The 21,245-nt window shown below is 59.8% G+C and overlaps 2 protein-coding genes across 5 annotated transcripts in view; one reads left to right on the top strand and one right to left on the bottom strand.

The window, feature by feature from the left end:
* Positions 1-238: 238 nt before the first annotated feature.
* On the bottom strand, positions 239-5,581 carry FOXF1 (forkhead box F1). Its single transcript, XM_032323152.1, has 2 exons — positions 3,143-5,581; positions 239-1,704 (listed from the first exon to the last, which is right to left on the bottom strand). Exons 1-2 carry the CDS (start codon positions 4,257-4,259, stop codon positions 1,544-1,546), a joined length of 1,278 nt encoding a protein of 425 aa, XP_032179043.1. The 5' UTR covers positions 4,260-5,581; the 3' UTR covers positions 239-1,543.
* A 100-nt stretch (positions 5,582-5,681) lies between these two features.
* LOC116578735 overlaps positions 5,682-21,245 on the top strand; it is a 414,337-nt gene continuing 398,773 nt past the window's right edge. For 2 of the 4 annotated variants that reach the window (XR_004281028.1, XM_032323162.1), the window contains exon 1: positions 5,716-6,011. The gene's annotated coding sequence lies outside the window, so the exon portion shown is untranslated. Of the gene's footprint in view, positions 6,012-21,245 lie in introns of all 4 variants that reach the window. The other 2 variants (XM_032323160.1, XM_032323157.1) reach the window with 2 other exon arrangements.

Below are 21,245 nucleotides of genomic sequence, written 5' to 3'. Positions count from 1 at the left end.
CACGTCCAGATTTCACGTCAGTAGGAAGGAAGGATGGAAAGAAGAAAAAAAGGGGGAGGGAGAGAGAGAGAAGAAAAGAAAGAGGGATTCAGAGACGTCCACATTTTACATAAAAAAAGGCTAGCCAGGCCAAGCTGATTTCTGTGTGTACTGGGGTTGAGAAGATACTCTGCAATCCCAATCCCAATAAAATACTCATGTGATTTTATTTCTAGCTGATACAATGTTAAAGGCCATGTACAAATGTTATACATTTTTATTTTTGTTCTTTTTTTAGGAAAAAATACACAAAAGGCAAAACATCCTCGAATTGTCATTTTATACAGTGCAGAAGGAAATTTAAAATACGTGTCACAAACGCTGCACCCCAGCAGCCAAATACTAAAAAAAGGGCTAGTCCTTCATTTTATATATATATTTATATAAACATATGGAAATTTGTTTTTACACAGATTGGACTTTGTTTCAAATTTACAATGGACCTCTAAAAAAAAATTTCTACGCGGCAAATATTGCCAACAAACTTACACCATTAATACTGATAAACGGAGGAGCCGATGCGGTGTTTCGATTATTAGGGAAGAAAGTAGAATAAATAACAGGATGAGCCTTGCTATAGTTTAAAAAAGTGCCTTAACCTTTCTGCGTCGCCTTCGCCGCCATCCTGAATCCGTGCGCTCACCGGCCTCCCTGTCCCCGCGCCGCGCGGTGCTCCCCTTGCTCTGCCGCCAGCACGTTTTTACAGTAGAGATCGGGAGACAGTTGGGTCTTGTGAGACGAACACCCGCCGAAAAAGTCAAAATGCAGTCGGAAACAAAACCAAAAGGACTGTAGAGAAGGCCAAGGAGGAGTGAGGGGAGGGCAGAGGCCCGGGAGCCCCTGCTGCTGGGCTCCTCCCGGTTTCTTTTTGTAAGAGGAACAGTGGCTTCGGAAATGCAAGTCCGCACAAAGATCCACCTGCGGTTGCTGGAGGGCTTCGGAGATGGGGAGGGAGATGGGATTTCTTGCCCCCCCTTCCCTGCAAAACACGGCTCTAAGAGGAGACTTGCGCATTCCAAGACATTCTTTCAAAAAAAATTAAAAATAAAAAGATAAATACTCAACGAAAAAATAAAGTATTTGATAATGATGGTCTCACATGTTGGCCTTTCTTCTGAAAACCTTCCCCCACTTCTGCCATTGGAGGGAAGGCGGGGAGAGGCCTCAGCAGAATTCTCGTTTAGATGTTGAGGGTCCCCCCAACACAGCACCGTCTCGGCCGCCTTCAACTGGATCAAAACCAGATACTTATTTACCAACAGCTGCGGTCAGACGGACCCCACAGCCACCATTTGTTAATCTTTTGAAGAAGTGGGGGAGGAGGTGCTGACCACCGTGCTGCGTCTTTGCCTTGGGGATTTCTTTCCAAATAATCCAGGTGGGTAGGGGTCAAACCCTCGTCTTCTGCCTATGGTTATACCTCAAGAATAAAGCAGTTTCTTGCAATGCGTTCCAGGTCCCTGCGCCAGGCCGCCCGGGCCGGTGGGGCCTGCTCGCTGTGGTCTCACATCACACAGGGCTTGATGTCTTGGTAGGTGACCTGCTGGTGGTAGTAGGAGCCACTGCCGGCCGAGTGCATGGACGAGGGCGCCATGGTGTTGAAGGAGAAGACGAACTCCTTGCGGTCACACATGCCGGGGGACTGGGAGTGATACCTCGGGATGCCTGGGAAGGAGGCAAGAGGAGGGCAGGGAGCAGAGTTAGGGTCAGGGACGCAGGGCTCCAGGCGGAGAAGCAGCGCCACCCGGCTCCAGCGCAGGGCCCCAGCGCAGGGCTCTGTTGCCTCCCTACGCCCCACCGAGGTGCCAGACTCCCAGAGTTCCGGCCTCGGCGGGTCCAGGCAGCCCCAGATTCCAGGCCCTGGGCTCTGTGCTCCAGCACAAGATCCCAGGACCCCAGGGATGACCGCTGCTCCCTGGGTGCCCACTGTGGGGGCCTCTATCGCCTCGGACATCAGAGCTCCAGGCTGGGGCTCCCTGAGGCTGAAGGGGAAGGGGTGAGGAGGCTCTCACGGGCCAGCAGATCTCAAGGAGAGTCTGGCCTCCGCTTCCATGGCCAGCCCAAGGCCTGTGCCGGGCCCTGGGGCATCTACCTCCCAACCTCAAAGCCTGCAGAGGCCCTGGTGCCGCTGGAGCCTTCCCCAGGGGAAGGGCCCCTCCGAGAACAGCTCCCTCCCCGCAGCGGGCGGAGAGGCAGCCAGAGCCTGGGAGTTTGAAACAGCCCCAGCCAGGAGATCCCTGCGGAGAGACGGCCCTCCGGCCTTCCAACCACCGGACCCGCTCCTGTCTCGCGGGGGCAGCTGACAGCTGAGCCCTGACAGGCCCTGCTGAGCTCCTGAGCGCCCTTTTCAGAACCAGGCCGGGAGAGGCTGGTGGGTGCAGAGAGGAGAGGCCCGAAGGGCGCACTCTGCTGCATCTCCTCCTCGGAGGGGCGGGGAGGAGTGTACCTGCCACACAAAGCCCGGATCCTCGGAAACAGAGAGTCTGTGGGGCCTGCGCCTCTAACTCTTGCTCTGGGCCTGGCCACAGCTCCTCTCTGCCTCTATCCCTACAAAATGTCCCCCAGCTCAGCCGTCCCACAGCCAGCCTTGGTTCCTTGGGAGGCTGGGCTGCTGGGCCGCTGAGCACCCAGCCCAGGCAGCTTCGGGCCTAACTCTTCCTTTCTGTCCACGCAGCTTTCCGGTGGCGATTCCAGGGGAGGCCCAGCCAGCTGGCCAAGACTGGGCTTGGGCTCTATCCTGGGAACTTGATGAGGCGTGAGGGGGGTAAGGGCTTAAAGAGATGAAAGAGATGTAGAATATCGGGGTCTGAGTCTTTTTGTTAGAAAGGGGTCGCTTGGCCAAGCTAGGGACCACCAGCGGCTAGGAGATGGAGCCCAAGAGGAGAACAATTATCTGGACCTAAACTGCCACCATTCAAAGGGCGGCGTGTGGGACAGAGATACTCTGGAGAGCTGGGGCCTCCCCGGAGTAGTGGGGTTGGCACCCCACAGAAGTGGCAAGGAGCCCTCGCCCACGGCGGCCAGCAGTTTGGGGGCTGGGTTCCGTGCACTGACAGATGTCAGAGTCCCCCAGGACTAGGACAGCCCTGGTCTCCCCACTCACCTTGCAACTCAGCTGGGGCGTTGTGACTGTTCTGGTGTAGATACGGCTGGTCCAGGGAGTGCGTGGAGAGGCTGCCAGACAGGGGGTTGGCCGCGGGATTGCAGGGGGACAGGGGCTGCTGCTTGATGTAGGAGGCGCCGCTGTTGAGGGCTGCAGAGGCCGAGGGCGGCCAGGCGGCAGTGGAGCCTGAGTAGACTGCGTGGGGCTCCATGACCCCGCTGGCGGTTGCAGGCAGCAAAGGGGAGGCGGGCACCGAGCTGTCGTGGTGCGGGTACTCACCCGCCGCTGCGCCGCCACAGCTGCCCATGTACGAGTGCCCGCCGTTTGCGGGCAGGTGTGGCACCGAGTGGCTGGGCAAAGCCATGCCGTCCACATTGCCCGGCAAGTGGCCGTTCATCATGCCCAGGCTGCCCTCCAGCGCCAGACTGTTGGGCGGGCACGAGAGGCCGCCGGCAGAGCTCTGGAAGCCGTAGGTGTCCGGGAGGTGGTTGAAGCCGAGCCCGTTCATCATGCTGTACATGGGCTTGAGCGCCTGGCATTTCCTTCGGAAGCCGCGCGGCCGCCGCCGAAAGGAACCCTCCTCGAACATGAACTCGCTGGCCGGGTCGATGGTCCAGTAGTGGCCTTTACCAGGCCGCCCGAGGCCCTTGGGCAGCTTGATGAAGCACTCGTTGAGAGAGAGGTTGTGGCGCACGGAGTTCTTCCAGCCCTGGTAGGAGCCGCGGAAGAAGGGGAAGCGGCTCTGCAGGAACTGGTAGATCTCGCTGAGCGTCAGGCGCTTGGTGGGCGAGCTCTGGATGGCCATGACGATGAGCGCGATGTACGAGTAGGGCGGCTTCTCCGGGCGCCGGATGCCGGCGTTGGTCTTCTTGGCCTTGGACGGGCCGGACGACGCGGGGTCCATGGCCGTGCCGCCTCCCCCGCCGCCGCCGACGCCGCCGCCGTGCGGTGGCTGCTGCTTCTCGGGCGCCGAAGACATCGGGTGGCTGCTGCCGCCGCCGCCGCTGCCGCCGCTGCTCTGCGCCGCCGACGAGCCGGGAGGAGGAGGAGGAGGAGGAAGAGGAGGGGGAGGGGGAGGGGGCTGCGCGCGCGGGGCTGGCTGCACCTCTGCCGTCATCCGCGGCCACTTCTCCGGAGCGGGCCTCGGCGCGCCCTCCCCCGCCCACCCGTCCTCCCCGAGGAGCTGCTGGATCCGCCGGCGGTTGGCGCGGAGCCCCCCTCTCCCCAGCTCCTCCTCCCCCTCCTCTCTCTCCTCCCTCTTTCCCTCCCGCCCTCCCACTAGGGAAGGAGCCCAACAGAGGCTGAGGGGCAGCCTCTTTGCAGCCCCGGCAGTGGCCACGAGGAAGCCCCCCCACCTCCGTCGCCGGTTTTTTGGGGAAGGCACCACCTCTGGGGCCTGCGGCCGTGCGCCCCCGCGGGGAACAGCACTTGGCCCTTGCCACCCGTGGCGCTCGGCTCCACGGCTCCAGCCAGGCCGCCCTCACTGCATCTTCTCTCTGCGGCGTCTTGAGGGCCGGCCTAAGACCCTCCAGGAGTTCCCTCCCCCCCCGCCCGGCCCCCCTCCGGCCAGTGTCTGTGGGCGCTTAAAGGGCCCCCACCCTCGGCGCCCCGCGGCCGCCAGCAAAACCGCCCCGCCTCCACCAACCTGGCTAGCAAGTGTTAATGCGCCCTCCGCCCGCGGCTCTGCCCCGTTCTGCGCAGCGCCCCCCCCCCGCTCCCCGCCTTCCCCGCTCGGAGGCGCGGACACCCCGGGTCTCCCCGGACGCGCACAGCCGGGTGGCAGATCGCAACTGCAGCGGCGGCAGCGGGTACCGGGCCGTGGCCACCGCGGGCACAGCCGGCTCGGCCACGGGTCCCCGCGGCCAGCGGGCGTATGTTCCCGTGAGGGACCGCCTACCCACTCTCCCCGCCCCGGGAAGGACTGCGCTGCGCCTGGGACTTTTTGGACTCGCCCAGAAGCGCGCGAGCAGGCGGGCAGCCGCGGGAGCCGAGCACGGGCGGAAAACGAAAGCTCAGGGCGGGTCGCTGCCGCTTTGTCTCGGGCTCCGCCGACCGGGCGGGAGCGAGTGAGAACCGCCGGCCCTGTGGGGGCCGAAACCACACGGGCTTCCCGGAACAAGCGGCCCCGCTCATTTGCTCATTCATGCGCACACACGCATGCATTGGTGCACGTGCAAATCCGGCAAATTACGAAGAGTCAGAAGTGAAAACTCATACTCCTGTGTGCCTTCTCATACTCACGCGTGCCTTCCCACTCACGCACACACCTCGCTCAGGCACGTGCGCCCCAAGTAATGCGCTCACTCACCCGCACAGAATAAGACCACAGGAACTTACATTCTCACCAATTCTCATTCACGTGGCCACTAGCCACGTTCGGATCTGAACCACATTGTACCCGGTCCCCACCGCCCCCAACACACGCACACAATGAAAATCCGCCCATTTGGCCCCGCAGCTCCGGTGTCCCCACTTTCCAAGAACAGGTTCCGATTTCTCATAGATGGTAAAGGCCCTGGCAGGAAGTTTATACGGCTCAACGTAAACACGTTCTGGGGATTCTTTAATAATAATAATAGAGAATTCCGCGTGCGCGGGGGGAGTTGGCCTAATGCCCCTGTGGGTTCGGCCTGCCGCCGCCGCGGGGCCTCTGACACTGCGCGCCAGGCCAGGTTCCGGAAAGCAGTCTGCGCGGGCGGGGAGCACAGGCCCGGGCGGCCCTCTCGCGCCAGGCTGTCCGCAGCAGGGGGCTCGCACGCACGCCTTCCCTGGCGGTGCTGGGGTGCGGGCTAGGGCTGGGGGGGAGGACAGTGGCGCCGAGCGCGGAACCGCGCAGGAGCTGGGCGCAACACGGCAAGCGGGGACCCAGGTGAGTGCTGTTCGCGCGCTGACTGCAGGACACCGAGCCCAGCCTCTCTGGCCCTGGCCCTGGGTCGGGCGGAGGGAGGAGAGGGCCGTTTTCCAGGGTCGTCTCGGGGAGCCTAGATGCCTTGCCCTGGCAGGAGCCTGGACAAAACACAGATGCCGGGAGTGCCGGGAGGCTCAGAGCGCGCCTGCCCCGCGGCGCTTTTCAAAGCCCACTGTCCTCTCGGGTTTCTCTGGCTTCCTTGTCCCCCGCTGTCCCCCCTCCTTGCTCAGACGCCTTCAGCCTCGGCGGTAGACGCCTCGTCGCCTTCGGGGCGCCTGGCACGTCTGTGCGAGGAGCTGGGGGTCTCAAGGCGAAACGCGCCCAGCGGTCGCTAGCTTTCCAGGCCGAGCGGCGCTCGCGGAAGCCGATGGAGTCTACTTCCCCGCACTCCGCTTCCGCCGGGCTCCCCGGCCTAGGGGAAGGGTGCGTGGGATGTGACCAAGTTTGTGTGTGGCTGTATCTTCGCGCAGGAGAATGCGCACCCGCGGATCCACCCCCATTTCACACGGCCCAGCCGGCATCCACGGATCTCAGAGACCCTGAGCCGGCGCGTAGCCGCCAGTGCGCCTTAGTGAATACCCCTCACACAGCTTAGGCGCCCCAACCCTCGCTTGAAAGCACAGGCCTGCCCTCCGCAGAGGACACGCGGTCGGTGAAGCGCACACACTCCTGCACTGCGCGTTCGCCCACGCACAGCCGCTCCATTCGCGGGTACACATGTCCACGCTCGCACGCGTTCTTACTACGTTCTCTTTCCATCACTTTTTTAATTTATTTTTTATTTTTTGCTAAACGGCAGCTGCAGGCTAGGAGGCCCTGGCGGTGCTGGGAGGGAAGTTCCGAGAAAGGGTCGCTACCGCCAGCTGCTGGGAGCACATCTGGCGTTCAGTCGAGAGGCCTGAGGGAGAGGCTGCCCCATTCCCCAGCCTGCTAAGGGTGCAGCAGTACCCTGCGGCTCTCAGGCTCTCAGAAATCGGGAGCAGTGCCTCCGTTAGTCTGACAGTCTGCCTTCAAAGTGAGGGGGCTCTACAGACTTGAAATTGCGGGAGATTTTTTCCCAGTAGCCTCTTCCCTCCTGGGTCCTCTCCAGTTGGGAGGGGCCTCAGATGCCATCTTTGGCTAAACCCCAGATCATTTCCTCCCTCCAGCACATGGGGGGTCTTTCACTGGCTCCCCTGGGGGCTCCTGTGTGTTTTGGGATGGGGGAGCTCCTGCCTTCCTAGGGAGGAAGTGTGGACTTGGGGCCCTGCCTGGCCTCCACTTGCCCCTCGGGCTCTGACAGCAAACCAGACTTTGCAGGGAAGGGGCAGCAGTTACCTTGTCCAAGGACAGGGGCTGAGTGGCTGGAATCCTCAGCAACGCAGCAGATGGAGGCTCTTTCCAAGCCCTGATCTCCACCCAGGAGGCAGGTAAACGTGGGAATGTGAGAAGGAGCGGAGGGGAAATGAGCTCTCAGCTCTGTAATTTGTAGGGGACCCCCCTCCAATTCTAGGAAAAACCACATCCATAGCAAGGAGGGCTTTTCTGTGTGCTCAGAGAGGAGGCTCTCAGCTCTCAAGTTAGCCGGAGAAGTATCACTTGATCTTGCATTTTGAAGTGGGGAAACTGAGGCCCACCAGGGACCTAGCCTGGGTTAGCCAGTGCTGCCAAGGGAAGACCTCTCCATCTTTTCTCTCTACCCCCAAGAGGAGACCCTCCCCCAGAAGCTTCAGCGCAGGTGGAGTGTAGAGAGAGTGAGTTTAGAAAAGCTTTTGGGGCACCCCCATGCCAGCTCCTGGCTTCCCAGGCACACAGGCGCAGAGAGGTCCTTTGGGGAGCCGGCGATGAAATCGTAGCAGCTGTCGCAGACGCAGTGTCAGGAACAGGACTTTGCACACCGGACTACTGGCCGCCAGGTGCTGATCGCTGCCTTATCAACACCCCTTGGATGTTCTTAACCTTTCCATGGGCTGTGAATCCCTTTTGACAGACCACTGAAAACCAGACCCCCTCTACCCTCCCAACCCCAGAAGGCAAGGCGCATACCTGCGACATTCATAGAATGGTTTTTCCAGGTCTCACCAAAGAGCTGGAGCCTGTCCATGAACCCACTACCTCCCATCTATGAGCCCAGGACCAAGGTTAAATGACCCAAGGATATTTGTTTACTCTTCACAGAAGCCCCCAAGAGGTCAATATTATCCCTCCCTTTACAGATGTGTCCCCAGCTCTGGTTATCCCAGGCCCTGGGTCACCCTGCAGAGCCAGGATGCAAATTCAGAGCTGTCCCAGGAACCAGGAGTTAAGCCACAGGGAGAGCCAGGGTCTGCAGTGGAAAAGCCAGAGACCCTCTGCCCGCACACTGGGAACATCCGGATTTGAATGCAGCATTCACCCTGTACGGATGTTGCATAAAATCTTTGTGCCTTCGTTTATTGGTAAGGGGAGGTGGTTGTGGGCTGTTTTTTTTTTTAACAGCTTTATTAAGATAAAATAGACACATAACATTGTGTAAATTCAAGTGTGTTGATACGGTGTGCCGATTGAATACATTTATGTGTTGCAAAATTATCACCACCATGCCCTCCTCATTCCTTTAAGACATCTCTATCCCGTCACGTAGTTACTGTTTCTTTTGTGTGTGAGAGCATTTAAGATTTCCTTTCTTGCAACATTCAAGCATATGTTAACAGTATCGTTAGCTGTAATCATGCTGTGTACTGTAGGTTTTTCATCTAAGAAGGGGACAAATGACGGCACCTATTCTCAGGGCTGTTGCAGGCGTTGAGCCTGTACAGAGAAAGACTTAGGTAGAGACGGAAACAAAGTCCCAGGGGCCCAGCCCATGGGACAGTGAAGAAAATACAGACAGGGATGTGGGCAGCTTTTGCTCTTAGCTTAAAGATCCATAAAGACACCCTTCCCATCCCAAATCAGATCTACGCCCCAGCTTTGGCCCCAGGAATCCTACATTGGGGTAGGGGGGTGTAAAAACAGACAAGCCTGCCGGGTCTCCCACTCCCCAAACCCAAGGTATTTTTACTGGCTAATTGCTTAAGTGAAGCCGCCCTGGCGGAGAGTGCGCCGTAACCCGAGCAGGGAACCAGATCCAGCTCGGATTGTGCCGGCCCAGTGGGAGGGGGCTGGGGCGCAGGCAGCAGCCGACCACCCACCGAGAGGGCAGCCACCCTGTCCCCCACTATCCCTGCTCTGCATTAGTGAGGGGCCTGAGCCTCCCTTGTCCCTCCTCCCTCCAACCCCTTCCAGGCGGTGTCCAAAGGCAACAGAAGGTAGGGCAGGCGGGGCCCAGACCGGAGGTGGCCACTGGGCAGTTTCGGAAGCCACCTGGCCTGGCAGAGTCAGTAGGGAGGTCTGGAGTTGGGGACGGTGGTGAGGTATCTGTGGTTGAAAAATGTGACCCTGGGGACAGGGGACTGTGGGGAGAAATGTCAGAGTCAGGAGACAGAGCATCCGCCCCCCACCCCCAGCTAATAGGATGATTTGTGCACAAAATGCGTGGGATGTTTCTCTGCAGGCGCCAGATGTGCACACATATGATGCTGGCCAACGTGTAGAATGTCCTCCCGGGGAGGCGGACCGCGCAGGACACAGGGTGCCTGGCTGCCTTAGCCGGTAAAGCATGTGACTCTTGATTTCAGGGTCATGAGTTTGAGGCCCACGTTGGGAAGTTTACTTAAAAAAAAAAAAAAATGAGAGACAGAGAGAGAAACCTGCAATAAAAAGGCCCGGAGTAGAGTAAGATGAGGTCCATGCCGGCGTGTCCTGTGGGCACTGCCGTGTCGGCAGGTGTGTATCACCGGGTCTGTGTGTACAGAAGAGCCTGAAGAACACACATCTAACTCGCATCCGTGCGGAGGCTCCGGGGACAGGAGGGTGGTGCGGTAGCTTCCTGTGCGGCTACTGTCAGATTCGGTCAGTAGAACTGGGTATGTGTGTAGAATATGCGAGTGTACTCTGCGGTGTTCCACGTAGGGACGGTCCCGGACCGTGTGCAGCGCAGCACATCCCTCGCACGCGGCGGCTGTGGGCTCGGACGCGGGACTGCAGAGGCTCTTCGGACCACGTGATTTAGAATTCCGTAGACCGCTGTCAGGGTTGCATGTGTCCTCATGGGCGACTCGCACGAACCTTGTACAGCGCGCACGCGTTGGTGCGCGTGCACACAGGGCATCGTGGGAGAGACGCTGGTGCACCAGAGGCGTCCTGGGTACACGGTGAGGCGAGGAGACTCGGCAGCCAGCGTGGTTGCTGGAGCGCGAATCACAGAGCAGACAGATGTCGGGGCTTCGCGTGTGATCTAACACACGGCGCGACCCTGCAGGGGTCACGCCGCTAACACCCGGGCCTGTGTGCCCCGGCCGGTCACTACCACCTAAAACTGCGGCTCTGGGAGGCATTCCTTGCCCCGTCTCAGGCCCCGTCTCGGAAGGGGAGCGACTCTCCAACTTTACTCTTCTGGCAGTGGAGTGACTTTTCTGCACCTCGTCCTGCTGGCAGGGGTGGGTGGTTCTCCGAGTGAACTCGAGACGTGGCGATGATGTGCTCCTGTGTCCGTCACAAGAGGCCGTGGGCTCTGGACCTTGTGGAATGAGCACCGACTGCAGAGAGCCCCAGTGCAGGGGACAGCTGCGGCCGCCTGGAAGCCGAGCGCAGTGCCCGCCTCATTCTCGGGGGCGGTCCTCACCTGTACTCAGGGCCACCCAGCCAAACTCTAAACCCACGGCCCTGTTCTGCCCTCTGGTCAGCAGCAAACCATATTCTGGCCCCCGCCTCCCAGGCTCTCCACGAGGGACCCTGAGGTGCGGAGGAGAGAGTGCCCTCTGCACAGACGGGGCTTGGAAACCTCACCTCTGGGGACCACCAGGGCCTCGTCGGGAGGAGCAGCTGTGGGGCGAGTCAGCCACACGCCCGGCCCTGACAGATAGTCGTCCCCGCTCAGCGGCACATTAGAGACACGTACACATTCATGGAAAAAAAGTCTGTGCCTGGGCTCTTGTAGCCCTGAGCTCGCCCCTCTGTGTGGGCACTTTACCCAAAAGTACACATTTTCCATGACGTTCTCCAGTGAAATATTTGACAGCACGGCAGCCTAGGAATTTACAGCTCTCTGCCCTGCGAGGTTTTCGGGAGTTTTCTGGCATTAGCAGTGCCTGTTGCTCTAAGACGGAGACTGTTCCCGGGACACTGAACGTCCTGGTGCTCCCATTCCGGACGCCTGGGCCGCCCGCAGCTCTCCTTCCCACGGAGGCCTCCCGGGATATTTTAAAGCTCTCTGCTTGGACAGCTGTGCTCAGAAAGTTGGGGCAAAGGGGTTCCTTCTCCCACGGGCGCACGCGCGTGTGTGTGTGCGCGCGTGGGGGGAGAGGGCTATCTCCCAGATTTAGTTTTCCAGCAAAGGATCCACAGGTTAGGAGAGAAAACTGATACCCAGAAGGTACAGCCTGAGGAAGGGGCTCTGCCCCTCCCGTACTCAGAGGGTGGGGCTCCCAGTGGAATTAAATCCTGGGATGGGAGGGGCGGGGCGGGGCGGGGGGGGGGGGCGGGATGCAAATGCATTGTGTGTGACGTTCCAACAAGAAACACACCAAAAGGAAAATATGAATTAAATTTCAAGGGCCAGGTATTTTGTGTTTCTCTGAGTTGAGGGAGAGTAGAACACACACACGCAGACACACACTCACACACACACACACACTGTGAGGAGGAGGGCGTTGGAACAGTGTGAGGTCAGGGAACTGGGGGCCAGGCAAGGTGGGGAGACGCAGGGAAGACGCTCAGATGTGTTCCTTAATCAAAAGCAGCAGTTTGCTCCCGGCCCGAGTGTGCGGGCGGAATGTGCCCATTGGTCTCCATTTATAGGCAGTGGTGCTCTATTTCCATTCAGGGGGCGGTAAAAATGATGAAAATAAGTGTTATTTGGGGGGAGAAAACAAAATCTGGCCAGCTGTGGTACCGCTTGGGAAGGGAGGTATGGTCGGAGGGAGGGGCTGTACCTGCCTGGGGGGGGGGGACTCGGCCCATAGTCCAGGGTTTGCTCAGAAAATGGAGGTGACACCCTCTTCCCACACATCCGCTGTGGTCTGGCTGAGTCCTTTTGTCCCAGCCGGGTTGTAACTCTGCTGCTGCAAGGACCCTGGAAAGACCTGTGTGTGGACACAGAGGACTGGCATAGCTCTGCTGGGCCTGTTTCCTGCAGGATGGACCGGAGGGGCCACTCTTGTCTGTGCATGACGCAGGGGAGGGGGCCCAGCTCCCGGAAAGTCAGAACAGCGCGGGGTGCTGGGCCGCTGGGCCTGTGCACCTAGAGCAGAAAGGCAGGAATGCCTGGAACACATGGACCCGGCCTCTCCTCAGAGAGGGACCCGGGGGGATTGGTCATTAGAACCCAGAAACACCGAGGGTCAGAGACACGGAGAGAAGGACCTCAAGAAGCATATTCCGATTGTGGGAAAATCGGTTCACACACCGGGAAGAGAGACAGGAACAGACACTAGAGGAATGGTGGGTTCAGCTTGGGGAGGAGGGCATGTGGAACAGCAGCGGGGTCAGGCGGGCAGGGAGCTCCGGACTGGAGTGAGGAATGTTTGTAAGAAGGAGGGAGGGGGGAGGGAGGGGGGAGGGGAGGGGGAGGAGGAGGGGAGGGGAGAGAGCAGAAGAGAGGGAGAGAGACAGAGACCGGGAGAGAGGGAGGGAGAGGGGACTTGAGGCACATTCTCAGCTAGCACACACGGGGCACATTTCCCTCTGGGGCTCCTGGCACCGTCAGCAGCCGCCCTGACACGGATGTTTCCCCAAGGACAGTATTCCTGGGAGCAGGTCACGGGCCTCATTCCCTTTAGCCCTAGAGTGGGGCTTTCCCAGGAGAGTGGGGAGGGTATTGGGGGCCCTTCCGGTGTCCCCGGGACTGTGTGTGAGTAAAGCCTTTGACGGAGGCCAGGGGCAGAACAGAACCGAGAGCCTCCACCATTGGTTTCATCTCCCGTTGCCTCAGTTTCTTCATTTTGAAATGGAGAAACTGCTGAGGTCACTACCCATCCACAGAGCCGGACTGAGGACCAGTTGAGAAAGGCTGGAAGTGCCCCATGCCGGGTCCGGGAGGGTGGTCAGGTGGGTGGGGGTCCTGAGTGGGAACCAGGGCAGAGAGAGGTTTTGGGAAGGCAAGTTCCACCTGATTGAGACTTGGCTCCCTTGCTGGGTGACTGGGGCTGGTGGCCCTGCCTCTCTGTGCCTCGGTCTCCCCATCTGCAGTACGAAAACAGTTGACAGTAGCTCCTCCTGGGTACTGAGAAGATTCGACCCGTGAGTAACTGTTAACTGGGGTTGCTGTTACTGGGGGTGCTCCCTCCGCCGTTGTGTTTGCGGATCTAGGGGGTTAAGATGCCTTGTCCCTTTCTCTTGGAGGTTCCAAAAGCCTATGTAGCCCCTGTCTAGGGACTTGGTTTGACAGGACCAGAGCTTTGGTGGAGTGAACACAAATTGGAGAATCAGCCCATGTGACTTGGGACAGGTCCCTTCTTCTGTGGGCTCCATCGTCATCGGTGAAGTGGGCTACCCTGGGCAAGACGGTTGTGAAAGTGGCTTAGAATTGTGGCGCCGGCCTCAGGGAGAAGAGTGCTGGGTTGGAGGGGAGCTGCCTCTGGCCCAGAATTGGACTTTCTTTTACAGAATAATGATGAGGTCTCAGATGTGCCTGCCCACCACTGGCCATACCTAGTCCCTGGTCACCCTCTCCAGTCCCTGCCGGGGGGGGGGGGGGGGGGGGGGTGTGCGGGGGGGCTGCCCGGGGCACAAGACCTGAGTTAGAGATCTGCCTCCCTGCCAGGCCAGCTGTGTGACCTTTGGGAAGCTTCTTAAATTCTCTGGACCCCCTTTCACATTTGCATGATGGCAGAAATGAAGGTATCTCTTCAGGGGAGACGCAGTGAGAATAAGTGCTGTGGTCAGGGAAGCCCTGAGCGCCTCCCGTGTCCAGCACCATGCTAGGAGCCGCGTAAGTTGCTGGTGCGGTGGAGCCCATTTCACAGGCGGGAGAGCAAGGCGCGGCACAGGCAGCGAGAGCTCAGTAAATGTGGGACCCATTAAAAGATACCTCCTTCCCTGCCGTGAGAGCAATAAGGGGTCCCAATTCTGGGCTCCGTTGGCTAATCTGGAAGAAGAGGGGAGACTGTCACTGCCCCCTCTTTCCACCACTCCTAACAGCAAAATAACAGCCCCATAACTGCCCCCGCCCCAGACAAGGAGGGGCAAATCCAAGGCTTCCTGCAGAGACCACCCCCTCCCTCCCCCGCCAGCCTCGATTCTACTTCCTGGCACTGTGTGTCTGGTCTGAGCCCTCCGCCAGGGTGAACGTCCGTGTTGCTGGCCTGGGTGCTCCCTTAGCTCCTAGACTGCCCCCTCCCAGGGTGCCCAGGCTCAAAATTGGGGCAGAGGACTGGGAGCAAGGCAGACGCTGGAGCAGCCCCAGCTCAGCTCTTTGGAGGCCACAGGGTTCCTGCTCCCCAGGACCTCCTGGGGATTCCTGGGAGTGCGGTCCTGATCAGCGCAGGCACCAGCTCTCTCCGAAGGGAGATTAGCTCTTCCTCCTCCCCACGCCTAAGGCAGGCCGAGCTCCTTCATCTCAAACGCGCCGGGCCCCTGTTCGTGCTCTCAACGCTAGACTTGTTCCCAAGCGGCGGAATTAAAGATCCAACAGAGGAAAAAAACAAAGTAGTCACTCAAACTTTCTAGTCCTTTTATTCTGAAACCTACTTTCTCAATGTTTGCGGTACACCCCATCTTTGAACAACTCCGCCCCATAAGGATCCTGGCCCCCCGCTGCTCTTTGCCCCGGGCAGCGGGCTTTCGCGGGGCATCTGCAGGCGCTGCCCGCCACCAATTAATCCTTATCCCGGGTCCTTTTTTCTTAATAATTTAGCAATTACCTACGAAAATTCTATCCCTAACACGGAAGATGTGTAAGACCTGCTGTTTCTAAAAGCATCCCTGAAAGTATTTTAAACATTTTGTTCTCTTCCCAGGGTCAAAGTCGACGCTTTTATCTCCCTCCTCCTCCCACGTTTCTTTTCTCTGTGAAAGTCTGAGAATACGTTAGGTCCTCGCGGCTGCTACAGGCACTGCTGCCCCCACCCCGCCGGGTCACCCCCCTGCCCCCCCCCACCGCCACCCCTCTGCATTGGGCTAAGACCCATTTCATTCGTTATGAAAAGTAACTCAATTAGGAATCAAATTCACTTTTTTAAAGAGACCACTTATAGATCTCCCACCCCCGGCCCCTCCGGCCACTGCCCCACGTTTTTCTCCACATTTTGGCAAAGTAGCGTTTTCTGCGGACCGCGCTTCTGGGTAGCTGCCCTCACACTGCCTGCTTGCCCCTAACCTCTCTGGCTCTGTCCCTGCGCCTGTGTCTCTGTCCTTTGAAGCCGCCCAGACTCACTCCGGTTTGGCGAGTTACACCGCCTCCCAGACACGAATTGCCGAGGGCTGGCGTTCGGCCGAGGCGGTGCGACCGACCCGGAGCAGCCACCGTGCTCCGGTTTCTCTCCAGCGGACCCCGGCCCCCGCGGGGCCCCGGGTGTGCCCCTGCTCCGAGTCCCGGCGGGCCGAGCTGAAAGGCCGCTGCGCGTCCACCGAGGCCCCAGCGGCGGGAGGGTCCTGGGCAGCCCCGGATGGGCTGGTTACTACTGTTCTCGTTCTGCGACGAAGCAATTATTTTAATCTTGGTTTGGGCAAATGATGGGTTCTGCTTGCGTGAACGCGGTGTTTATTTTACCTCGACCATCCCGGGGGAGGGGGTGCGCGCCTGGATGCTGGCGGGGGACGCTGGAGTGGCAAATTGAAAACTCTCCAGCCCGGGAAGGGTCGGGTTGGGGGCGGGTAGTGGCAGTGAGCACCTCTTTCTCACTCACTTGGCCCGATTCAGTCTTCTCCTGCTGGCGCGAGTGAGGGGAGAGGCTGGGGGGTCTCTGGGGAGCGCCGGGGACTCGCAGTCGTGGATCAGCGCCTTCTGGAAACCAGTTCTGTGCGCCTCAGAGCCCGGAGCCCCGCTTTGGCCGGCCGTGGCAGGACTGCCCGGTCCCGGATCCTGCGGCAGCCAGAGCACACGAAGGGAGAGGGGCTGAGAGGAAGGGTCTCTGCGCCGGACTCTGGATACAGCATAGGTTGCCACTAGAGTGGGACGCCCAGATTGGAGCTAAGGTCCGTGCAGCGAGATGTCTCGAACGGGGCTTTTTTTTTTTTTCCCTGTGCAAAACCGGGAACTGCGCTTAAATTGCAAGATGGCCTGGAACATGTCTGTAGGGTGATGGAGAATAGCAGGACGCCAAAGATTATGCAGTGACTGAAGGAGAAATAGCACGTTAAAGGTCTACTAAGCGGACCATTCTGGCTACCTGGTTTGGAGGCAGAGCTCCCCAGAACCGGCTCTGTGCTCCACCTGCCTCTGTAGATCGAGCTGAGCCCTCGGTGAGCCGGGCTGATTGTGGTCTCCAAAACCCTCCTGATTTTTTATTCGAGCGGGAGCGGGGTCTAACTAGTGGTGTGGGGGGTGTTGGGGGAGGGAGGAGGGCGACGCAGACCCGGATTCAGAGGGGCTCTGGTGGGCTCTGGTCCGGGAGATTCTCGCGCGCACACGCTTATGCGCGCGTTCGGGAGGTCGCTAACCCGGGATCAGACTGTGCGAACAGGGCCGCCGAAGCACCAACGAGAACTACCAGGGGGTCGCCGGGACCACTGAAGTGGGCGGCGGAGACCCCGCCGCTGTTGCTGTGCTTCCTCCACTAGAAGCCCACCCCAGCAAGAGTGGGCCTTCAACCCCAGGACGGAGGTCCCAGGTGGCCCGTCCCCCGGGCCCCCAGCTCCTTCCTCCACCTTGCCTGGTGTCTGGCTGAGTGGAGACGGTGCAGCTTCCAACTCCCATTAGCTTGCTGCCCGGCCGCCGGCGCCCGGCTTCTGCCGCATTAGCGCTGCGCGGGTGAGGGCGGAGGCCGGGGGGCGGGCAGGTAAAGAGGAACCAATTTGCCCTGAGGCTTTATCAACAAGAGGCTTAACTAGGAATTTAGGTTGACAACTCAGCACCTCCGTGGGGCACCGGCAACCGCCGCCGCCGGGTGACGCGCTGAGCTGGGGGCTCTGGAGAGCCTGGAGGCCTGAGGCTTCAAAGCCTGCAAAGGCAGCCCGGGCTGGCCCGCACAGCGTAGACTTCGTGGACCCGGGTGCCCCGGACGCACCACTAGGGCGGGGACCCTGCGGGTGGGCGAGCGCCGGCCGGTGGGTGCTGGGCCGCCTCTCCTGGCGAAGTAGGTGGCCGTGTATATTTTTGTTCAAGTGGTGTTTATGTTAATGAAAAAAGGATGGAATTACAAACAGCCGACCGTGCTGCGGCCGCGGGGCGTTTGCGGTGCTGGAGTCCCAGGCCCAATGAAAGGGCGCGCACAGCCCCCTTCCGACCCGCTGCCGAACGGCCCCGGGGTGAAATTGTCCTGCCTCCTCCCCCGCTGCCCGTACTCCGGAGCTCTCTGGTCGCAGTCACGCCCCCAAAACCCGCAGCAGTATAACCAGGTTTTGGGGCTAAGGAAAACCCTAATATGTGTCCTTCAGTGCCTTTTTTGAAGCGCACACAGATAAGTCTTTCGGGACACCCCAGTGGGGATGCATTCAGTCTCCCTTCTCTCTTCAGGGCCTGGCTTTCCCTTGCCTCTCCTTTATTTTAAAAATAATGTAACCAGCTCGCACTTCTTCAGTTTGCTTCCTGGCCCAGGATGTTCTTGTGGGCAGAGAGAGCTCCAGGTTCCCCATCCCAAGGGAGCTGTTTGCCCCGGCACCCACAGCCTGCTGCTCCTCTGCAGGAGGGAAACCGTTGGTGCCTCCTTTTCTTAGCTTAGTGAGGACTGAGGATGGGAAGAGCAGGAGAAAGCACCGGCCCGACAGGTCCCGGCCGATCTGACCTTGAGGGGAGGCTGGCCAGGCAGTCGGAGCTGCTGGCTGTGGCTGTGGCTGTGGCTGTGGCCAGGCAGGTGGGTGTTGCCGGCCTGGGCCAGCAGGGCTGAGACGGACACCATGCCCCAATTTTCTTCGTGGAAACACACCCGGGTCTTCCAAACACTACCCGGCAGTGTCTCCACAGGTAAAGTGAAACAGTGGGACATTTCAGGCCTTGTTGGATCCTTTCCTGGTGGATGTCGGTGGGGGGGGAGAGGTTGGTTTTCCCCACACATCTCCTTGGCTTTTCCCCACACTGTTCTTGTGAGTCCACCGCTGCCGGCGCTCTCCTTCGGCGCAGCTTAGGATAGGGCTTCCAGGCACACAGCCGCCGCCACAGGTGGAGGTGGCGGCCCAGGGGGAACACCCTAGCCTGGCACTTCCATCTTCCGAGCTGGATCTCCCAGCGCGTGTGCCCCGGGGTGAAGCTCACTTCGAAGGCCGCACTCACCCGGACTGGGTAACCCACCCAGTGCCCAAGTGGCGCCGAGGTCCAGGGAACCGAGGAAACAGTCTCTGAAGGAAAAGGGAAAATGCGGGGAAGTTGCCTGCCCGAGGTCAGGTTCTGCAAGCGGGCACTCCCAGCTGCAGGAGAGCTGCTTTCGGGCATTCGTTGTACTCCCTACTTTCAGGGAGTGTGCCACATCGGGGTCACTGACTTGCGGTGGGGGGGATGTCTGTTTAAGGGGCCTCCTCATGGCTCCATGCCGACCCCTGGAAACTGGGGCTGGGAGGTGAGGTCTGTGTCCGCTTCCAGACACTTGGGTAATGGAGCCGGTCAAGGTGTGGGTTTAACTAGATCAAGGGATCTTGGAGGTGGGAGGTGCAGAAGTGCGGGTAGCAGCCCATAGCTCTCACTGGTTGTTCAAAATCCCTAACACACTCCCTCCCAGGTAAGAGCCACCAGATGGAGCAAACTGAACCTCATTCGCAGCTCTTGGTTCCCTGTTCTTTCAAAGAGTTGCCGTTTGTCAAGCCCATGCGTTCAGCTGACATTCTCTTGACGGGTTCTGTAGCCTTGACATTGTGCAGCCGAGGGAAAAATCCGAGAGGAGAGACCAGGGTGAGGGCCATGCTTCTGCAGGCCTCACTCCGCCCCTGTCCTCCAGGCCCAGGGTGGGGGTCACAGGCTCCAGCCAGGCCACATTTTTCTCGCAGAAGTGCTGGGGTCATGGGCCCAGAGGCGGGAGACCTGATGCAGCTGCTGCTCCGAGTCCCTCCCCCTCCGCCGCCTCCTCCCCCTCCTCCTCCTCCTCCTCCTCCTCCTCCTCCTCCTCCTCCTCCGGGCCCCTCCCTGCCGCCCCGCCAGCTCTCACTGTGGCAGGCGCTTTCTGCAGGTGCGGGGCGGCCTCATCCCCAGCTTCCCTCACCAGTCACCAGCCCCCAGGCACGCCGGAAGTTTATGTTGGGGACACTTCAAACTGGTGCTTAGTCTATTGAGTTTGGTGGCAAGGCGCATCTCGAGCCCAGTGCCAAGCCCGCTGGCCTTGCGTTCTGCCGGCGGGGATGGGGGCAGCCATCTTCTGGGGGGCTTTGGAAAGCAGAAGATTGGGCTTAAAGAGGGACGAGTCTGCGGGCTGCTCTCAGGGACAAGCGGCTGCCCTGGCTCCCTCACAGGCGGCTCCAGGGTCGGGCCAGGGAGGTACCCCGCCCGACCTGGCTCCTGGGCTCTCACCCTACTCTGCGGGCCAGGAGCCTCCAAAGCCGCTTTCCCGGCCTGGCCCGCATCACTTTCTCCAGGGCTTTTCTCTGGGGCTAGCGGATGCCAGATGCGGAGCCCTGAACTCGCCTGCGCGCTGGCGGGCCCAACCATTTATTCCATCCTGCAATTAAACCCGAGGTCAAATATCTCCTTAACGACGCTATCAGGCCAGTGGCTCATTATGGCGTATATTTAGCCATAAACTATGGGTTGTAGCAAGGAGGAGATGAAAATTATTGTGCTCTGGGAATGAATCCTTTTAGCAGAAACCAGAGCTGTTATTTAGCAGGGAGAAGTAAGTACAGGCTCAGGCTTCCAGGCGACCCCAGGCAGGACGAGCCGTGCTTCCAAGCCCTTTCCGGCTTCGCCTGTGCCCCCACCCCAGGCCTGGCACTGGCGCTGCTTCCCGAGGCCCTGAAGGCACCCCGGGGAGGAATACTGCTTCTTGGCGAAGAGGGGCGCTGAACATCCACCGAGTCTGGTCGCAGCTCCCACGTTCCGAGTCCCGCCAGCCCCGTGGCCCGTTTGCCTCTTGGAAGCCCGTGGCAGCTTCGAGGTCGCGTGGCAGCTCTCTTGGGGAGTGGTCTGGAAGGCGGCAGGTTGAGCATGTCGGCTTTCAGCCTGGTTCTGCCTCTGCCATGAGCCTTGGGTGTGTTACCTGACCCCCCACCCCTCAGTAGCCTCATCTGTAAAATGGGAGAAGTCAGACCCCCTTCTGGGGGACTCAGGAGAATTCTATCAGATGGGAGCGCGAAGGCAGTAGCCCAGCTGCTGACCGGGGAAGAGCTCAGCAAATGACGGCCAAGGGCAACCTCACGAGGATGCTGAGGAAACGCGACCGCCTGGGCTGCCGACCCGACGACCACGGAGGAAGGCCCTGTGAAGAGGAGGATGGAGGCAGACCCAGTCGGTGGGGCTCAGACCATCGCCCGCCGCGTCACCGGCTTGGGTCCCATTTCCCTTGCTCAGGCCCCGGGGTCCTCATCTCTGAACACTGTCCCAGAGTGGCCGGGGGAGCTGAGACGCAGCGGCAGGGTCCCCAGTGCAGAGCTCCCCTAAAAGGAGTTGCTCAAGCCTCTCACTCCCGGCCTCTCTTTCCCAACAACCTGGATGTCACCAGGAGCTTCCAGACACGCTGGGGACTCTCAGCTTGGCCCTGGCAGTGTTGAGGGGATGGAGATGGTTTCAGCCAGAACCGCCCCAAATTTAGCCTTTCAGAGAGTGACCACATGCCCCACAAGCTGCAAATATTTGGACAAATGAGAAGAGGGAGGCCCCAGTCTAAACGTTTGCCCAAGGCCCCCAAGGGAAGGAGTAAACTAATCACAGGGCTAATAGCCTCCCTCAGGGCAGGGCAGGTGTGTCCTAGAGGAAAGAGGCTGTGGCCACCACCCCTACTCGTCCAGGCCTGACTTCCCTGGCTTCTGGGCTGGGTGGGACACCAGTCTCCATCCTTCCCCATGGACATCCCTTTTTCACGTTCGTGAGCGGGCACACACACGCACACGCACGCACAC

This window comes from Mustela erminea, chromosome 19 (genome assembly GCF_009829155.1).
Source record: "Mustela erminea isolate mMusErm1 chromosome 19, mMusErm1.Pri, whole genome shotgun sequence".
Classification (NCBI taxonomy): domain Eukaryota; kingdom Metazoa; phylum Chordata; class Mammalia; order Carnivora; family Mustelidae; genus Mustela; species Mustela erminea.
This window is presented reverse-complemented; position numbering and strand designations above follow the sequence as displayed.